The 7,164-nt window shown below is 58.2% G+C and overlaps 1 protein-coding gene across 1 annotated transcript; it reads left to right on the top strand.

Annotated features, from left to right (window-relative positions):
• The first annotated feature begins 501 nt into the window (after positions 1–501).
• Positions 502–5,495, top strand: AQP2 (aquaporin 2). The gene is made up of 4 exons (XM_035002035.1): positions 502–908; positions 3,962–4,126; positions 4,503–4,583; positions 5,282–5,495. Exons 1-4 carry the CDS (start codon positions 549–551, stop codon positions 5,489–5,491), a joined length of 816 nt encoding a protein of 271 aa, XP_034857926.1. The 5' UTR covers positions 502–548; the 3' UTR covers positions 5,492–5,495.
• Positions 5,496–7,164: the final 1,669 nt, after the last annotated feature.

The raw sequence follows: 7,164 nt of genomic DNA, 5'->3' as shown, positions 1-7,164 counted from the left end.
CCCTTCAAGAAGGAATAATTGAAGGTCAACAACAGGAAGAACTTCCCAATCGCTAGAAGGAGTAGCATGGACATCCTCCCTCATGGTCAGTCTTGGGTGAGGTGTTGTCCCTGCCTTGACCAATAGCTGGAGTCAGAGGGAGGGGATTTGGCATCATCCCCTCAGAGAAGCCCCACTCACAGAACCAGTGAGGGTGGGGGAAGCCCTGGGGCCTCAGCCCTAGGGGAACCAGGGAACAAACACGGAAAATCAGGGGACGTCAGTCCTTATCTGGAGCTTATTAATGGGGAACATTAGTCAGCTGTGAAGGCCAAGATGGGGTGATAGGCATGCGGGTGGGCAGGGGCGGGGGGTGGGGGCAGCCATAGGAGAGACAAGCTACGGACCCAGACTCCACCTCCGCCTCACGTGTCCCAATCCAGGATGGAAGAACCCTATAAATGCCCCTAGCCCAGCCTCCCCAGAGACCCTGAGAGAGAGAGAGAGAGAGCGTGCCCCACAAGCTTCCTTCGGCTGTGACTGCTGGGCCAGCCCACAGAGGGCACAGCATGTGGGAACTCCGGTCCATAGCCTTCTCCAGGGCCGTGTTTGCCGAGTTCCTGGCCACACTCCTCTTCGTCTTCTTCGGCCTCGGTTCGGCCCTCAACTGGCCACAGGCCCTGCCCTCTGTGCTGCAGATTGCCATGGCCTTCGGCCTGGGTATTGGGACCTTGGTGCAGGCTCTGGGCCACGTCAGCGGGGCTCACATCAACCCTGCCGTGACCGTGGCTTGCCTAGTGGGCTGCCACGTCTCCTTTCTCCGAGCTGCCTTCTACGTGGCTGCCCAGCTGCTGGGGGCTGTGGCAGGGGCCGCTCTGCTCCATGAGATCACACCACCCGACATTCGAGGGGACCTGGCTGTGAATGCAGTGAGTAGCCAGAACTTTGTCCCTTCCCCAAGGGGCAGGTCCTGGGGAGTCCCTCGGAAAGGGTGAGATGGGGGGGACCAGATCTGGGTGAGGGTCTGGGTGGGGAGAGAGAAAGATGGAGGGCGGGGAGGAGGCAGAGAGGGAGAGATGCTGGAGCCAGGAACACAGGTGCCATAAGGGAGTCGGGGTAGAAAGAGCAATAAGGTCTGAGCAGAGGCAGGATCCAGGCAGGTCTGCTGGCACCTTCTGCCCTGAGTCTCATGGGGGAAGAGCAGCATCAGGGTTGACTTGACGCCTGCTTTACAGTGAGGGCTGGGCTAGAACTCAGCAGAAGACAAAGTCCCAAAGCAGATGTGCTTTCTGAACTGGGAGGAACCTCAGAGTGCTAGTCCCAAGGGTCTTCTCGAGGGAAGAAGGATCCAGTATTTCTCCAGCATCCTCGTGTGAGCCTCAGAGCAGGGGCTCCTCACAAGCCACATGTTGACACCTCACAACAGAGCTACGAGGTAGGGATGGGTGTATCCGTTGCTTACGGTGCCAGGAGCCAGCCTTCAAACCCAGGCTTGACTGCAAAACTCATGATCTTTCCACCTGACCAGTGTCCCCTCCCTGAGCCATCAACTAAGATTTGTTTAGCACACAAGGAAACTAAGGCTCAGAGAAGGGAAGGGATGGGCTAAGAGTTCTATGTCAATACCAGAGAAAGCACCAGAACTCAAGGGAAAGCTGAAGAGGCAAGGTCTCTCCAGACCCTGGAGAAGGTCCCCAGAGCCCGTGACTAACTGCTGATTACATGAGCAGTGGCTAGTCGGACACCTTAGGCACTTTGGGAGCCCCTCCGCCTCCGCATTCCTGCCCTCCCTCTCTCCTGGGTCTGTGCGGCACCCTGGCATCCGAGGTCATGGGTGGGGAGGCCGAGTCTGTGTCCCCTCAATACACGTCTCTCTCCACCCCCATCCCAAGCCAGGGCCGCAAGAGCCCCTTTCGTGCCTCGATGACCTGCCTTTCCCTGGGCCACTGGATAAAAGCGCTGATGTCTCTGAAGAGTCCTACACGGTTTCTGTGGCCACCCCCTCCTTTGCACAGGTGGCCCTTCCTCATGCAAGGGGCAGAGGTGTCCCAATTGAGGAACTTTTTTCTTCTTCAAAATGGAAAATATGATGAGGCTGAGGCTCAGGGATGAGGAAAGGCTAGAGTGGCCATGGTGGGAGACAGACTGAGGAGTGTGACTATTTCCAGTGAGAATGAAATTAGTTCTCTTCCCAGTAAAGAGAGGTCCAGTTAGACTGCCGGAGGAACTTCCTAAGAGTATGGCCAAGAAAGTAAATGTGTGGCTAGAGAATCTCCTCTGATAGCGGAGCAATGGGAATGCTAAGGGACCATGGGGACACTCACTCCTGCTCCTCCATCATTTGACAGTTAACTGAGGCCCTCAGAGGAAAGGGTCTGGAGGGGGTCCCCCAAGTTACTGCTCAGCATTTACCATCTTGAGGAACTAGGGAGAACCCTGCCTTGCTGGAATGGTGCAGCAGTGGGGCTGAGTTGCCCTGAGGCTAGAGAGCTAGATGACCCCCAAGACTGTTCCAGGCATCCTCTGAGGTCCCTGGAAAGGCCAGCCTAGCCACCAGGAAGTTACCACTGATGTGCACCTGCTCTTTGCCAGGCCAGATATCACCTATTTCTTGGTGCAACACTGTAAGATGAATTCTGTGAACCCTCTACCCTGATTGGTAAATTGAGGCCCCACAATCAATTGACTCAAATCATAGAACTAGCTGATGTCAGCACCTGGAAGTGGATGCAGAGCTATCTGACACCAAATCCGTGTCCACACCTCTCCCTTAGAAAAGCCATTTACCAGTGGGAATGGGGCTGGGGCTCTGCCCTGGTCATTTCCAGTCCTCACACAGTCCTCCGGAATCTGTTATGTTGTCCCCATTTTACGGAAGGACAAACTGAGGCTGAAGTAGTAAATAGGGCCCCATGGCAAGTTACAGGCCTCCAAAATATCTGCCTTCAAAGCTCTTTTCACTGCCCCCCACTAGAGGCTCTAACATTGGACGATGGGAGTGGGGGGCCTGAGGTTAGACCCTAGAGACGCAAGGGTGCCAGCCCGATGGCTAGGACCCAAGAATGGGGGTTCAGGGCCTGGAGAAGGAGTGTGGGAGCTGAGAGCTCTCCTAGTGCCAACCGGTGCAGTGCCCAGCGCTTGAGGGCAGGGTGTAGGGCACAGGATGACAAAACGCAGGGAGAAATCCAGTGCTGGGTGCGGCCCAGTTATGAAATCGCCTCTTTGCTCGGCCCCAAGTTCTCTCATTACCCAAGGCAGGGTCTGCCAGGACCATGGGCACCCCACCTGGTCCACAGGCCCCCTTGCCACAGCACAGGGCACCAGCGCGCCCACCCCAACCTCCACAGGATGTGCAGGGAACAAATCCACGGGGCAAAACTCAGGCCCAAAGCACAGTGTGGAACAGGCAAGATCCAGGGGGACAGGCAAGGGTGAAAGGAAAGAGTTGTACACTGGGCTCATGGGGTGAGGGTTCGCACTAGGACTGTCCTAGACCCAAGTCCTAAGACCCTTCCCTGGGGGCCCTTTGCCCACATGAAGAAAGGGCGCAGGCCTCTCATTACACCAGTAGTATCTTATGGCCTAGAGAGCAAAGAAGGCCTTTCTGTTATCTGCCCTAAAGCTTCCTGCTGCAGTCAAGACCTCTTCCCTTCTTATTCTGGAAACAAACTGTGGACCTCAGCATCCTTTGCCTCTCGCATTAGGCACGTAATCACAGCCCCCAAATCTAACGGACTGTAGAGTCAGTTTTCCTACCTCTGGCCTAGGGACCACCGGCAGTCCTGGGGTCCATCCCCCTACCTTTGGGCCACAGCCCAGGAAGAAGCCATCATTCATTTGAGCTAAGGTGGCTGGTGAGGCCCGGTGTTCCAGTCCCAGCCCAGAAGCCTCTCTGGAGCCTTGACTGCAGATGGGTGGGAAGATGGAGCCAGAGTAGGGAGCCCGCTCAGCGTGCACCCACCCACCCTCTCTCTTTCCCCAGCTCAGCAACAACACCACAGCAGGCCAGGCTGTCACCGTGGAGCTCTTCCTGACCCTGCAGCTGGTGCTCTGCATCTTCGCTTCCACAGATGAGCGTCGTGGAGACAACCTGGGCACCCCTGCGCTCTCCATTGGTTTCTCCGTGGCCCTGGGGCACCTCCTTGGGGTAGGTCAGGGCCACTGCTTCTAGTCCCCCCAGGGACAGACCTACAGACCTTCCCCAAAGAAGCAGACACACAGACCACTCCAGAAATAGACACACAGACCCCCAAAAGTGACAGACACAAAGACCCCGAGGGGACAGATACACAGAACTCCCCAGAGGCACAGTCATGTGGCCACCCCAGAAGGTCTGACTCCCAGATACCCCCCAGATCTCACTCCAGCCTCCAATGAATACAGAACCCTGTACCTATGTGGACTAACTGCCCATCACAGGGGTTCCCTTGAGGTTGAGGGCAAGGGCTAGAGAGGGGCACAAGGACTCCCTGCGCTGTCCTCATCAGCTGCCTTCCCTCCCTGACCCCTGTCTCCCCTTGTAGATCCACTACACTCGCTGCTCCATGAATCCCGCCCGCTCCCTGGCTCCTGCTGTTGTCACCGGCAAGTTTGACGACCACTGGGTAATGGCTGAAACCTCCCCCGCCTTCCCCTCCCTCAGAAACCCATCTCCGCTAGGGCTGGAATAGAGGGGGTGGGAGCGCAGCGAACTCTCCGCGCTCCTCCTGCGGAGCCTGGGCTTCCTCCCTCGGGTCTGATGCAGAACACTTCGTTCTTCCTTTCCACATCCCTCAGTGAGGATAATAGCAGTTGTTGTCTCATTGGCTTTCCGGAAGAGTTAAGTGATGTTCCTTAAGTGAGGTGTAAAACAGCTCACACAGTGGCTGGAACCCCGTAAATGGTAATATTTGTACTAGCTAACGCAGACCTTTGTATTACTCAGCACTCATCTAGCCTGAGCAGGGGCCAGGCCTTATTCTAAGTGCTTTGTTGGTTTTCGCGACCACCCTAGGACGTAGGCATTATCACAGTGAAAGGCAACTGAGGCCCAGACAGGGTGGGCAAATTGCCTCTGGTCACCCGGGCAGTCCGCTTGGAATTCGCACCCTTAACCCGCAACTAGCCCGCCTGCCCCAACAGCCGCTGTCATCATTACTAAGCCCGCCAATCCACCGCCCCCCAACTAGTCCATGAATCGCGTGGGAGACCCCCTTTCCGACACCAAGTGCGGGGAGCGCGTCTGGAGGCTGCGGGGCGCGGGGAGTCGGGGCTCGCCCCCCCACCCCATCCCCGCCCCGACCGGCCTCTCCGCCCGCCCCAGGTCTTCTGGATCGGACCCCTGGTGGGCGCCGTCCTGGGCTCCCTCCTCTACAACTACGTCCTGTTCCCGCCCGCCAAGAGCCTGGCCGAGCGCCTAGCGGTGCTCAAGGGGCAGGAGCCCGACGCCGACTGGGAGGAGCGCGAGGTGCGGCGGCGGCAGTCGGTGGAGCTGCACTCGCCGCAGAGCCAGCCGCGGGGCAGCAAGGCCTGAGCGCGCCGCCCGCCCGGCCCCGAGGCCCCGGCCCCGGCTCCGGGGGGACGAGCTCCGAGGGACTGCCCGCCCGCCGCCCAGCCCGCCCCTCCTGTCCCCAGGTCCGAAGGCGGTGGCGGTGAGCCCGGCAGACCCCCTGTCCCCCAGGCTGCAGGCAGTGAGCAGTCCGGACGCTCTGGCCCCTTGCAGGGAGCTGGACGCTTGGGGAGGGAAGGCCAGCAGGCAGAGGAAGGCTCTGGAGAGGCCGCACCGGGTTCGGCGGGGGAGGAGGATCTGGGACCGGTGCCAGGTTTTGCTAGTGTGCAAGTGTGTGTTCCTCCCCAGTGTCTCTCTGTCCCCAAGTGCACGGAGGTGCATGCTCCTGAGTGTGAGTGGCTGGGCCTGTGGTGGTGGGAGTGCCCTGGCTGGCAACCTCTCCCTCCCCTCTTGACCCCTTCCTCCCCCCAGGGCAATAAATCTCCTCCCTCTGCAGCCCCATCCTCCCCAGGAGCTCTAAGACAGTGCTCCTCAGGAGAAGGGAAGGGGAGGGTCTGGAGGCCCCTGAGAGGGCTGAAGGGAGGGCCCTGATGGGCAACCCCTACCCTGCCTCTCCTGGAAAATTCCCCCAAGCTGCGGCGCTGGGCCCCAAGGTTTGCCAACTTCCATTGCTAGAGACAGAGACTATCAGCCAGAGAATGGCTTCCCCAAAAGTGGCCTCCGGGAAAAGGGAGGGTTGGGTGGCCAAGGACCTCCTTTCTGCCCTGAGGGAAGACCTCTTCAAGGAAGGAAGCCAGCATACGAGTGTGCATGCCTGTATGTGTGTGTACGTGCCCTACATGTGTGCAGGAGACCCCCATCTCCAGGGTGCTCCAGACCCAGAGATTAGCCTGTGGCAGAGAAAACAAAAGCCCTCTGCAGGCCCGGCCTTTGTCTTGGGAGAGGGGGAGATTTGCAGTTGGACACCTGGTGAAAGGAGACACTCCGTTTCACAAGTGAGGCCTCTCTCCCGGCATGCATCCATGGCTGGCTGGCCAGGGCAGTCAGGCGGGCGGCCACAGGCCCCGCTCCCCAGGAATCTCTCTTCCTCTCCCTCCCTTCAGGTTTCCACCCTAGTTCAGTTACTGGGGGCCGGAGCAGCCTAGCACTCGCAGGACCACGGAAGGGAAATGACTTGTCCACGCAGAGGCAGGTCTGTGTCTAGAGTCTGGGCTTCTACATTTCCAGGCCAGTGCAATGGTTCTCAAATGAGATTAAGTGGGATTAAGTGAGATGATGCATGTAAAGATGCTGTGTGAACTGTAATTCCTCATACCATTAGCACGCATTATTGGGATTATTTCATTATTTCCGCCTCCTGCGGGTAGAGCACAGAAGGGGCCTGATCCTCAGCCTCTTTTACCTTCTTTAGTTGGTGGCCAGTGCAAAGGATGGCCCTGAGAGTCAAGGCAGAAGGAGATGGGTTTGGGGGTGACCCCATCCTGGTCCAGCCTCTTCACCTCTCCTGGCCCTGAGTGCACCCTAGCTGTTCTAGCACTTTCCTCCTCCCATCACCCAGACACCCTCCATTCTCTCCGTCCCTCTCCAGTCTGCTGCATAGCTAACCTCAGAATCACATCTTGAGCCCCTTTCTCCATGCACTGGGGCCTCCCTGCTTCTAGGCTTCTGTCGGTGTCTGTCTCACAAGGCACCGAGCA

This window comes from Mirounga leonina, unplaced genomic scaffold (assembly GCF_011800145.1).
Source record: "Mirounga leonina isolate KUSES-001 unplaced genomic scaffold, KU_Mleo_1.0 Mir_126, whole genome shotgun sequence".
Taxonomy (NCBI): domain Eukaryota; kingdom Metazoa; phylum Chordata; class Mammalia; order Carnivora; family Phocidae; genus Mirounga; species Mirounga leonina.
This window is presented reverse-complemented; position numbering and strand designations above follow the sequence as displayed.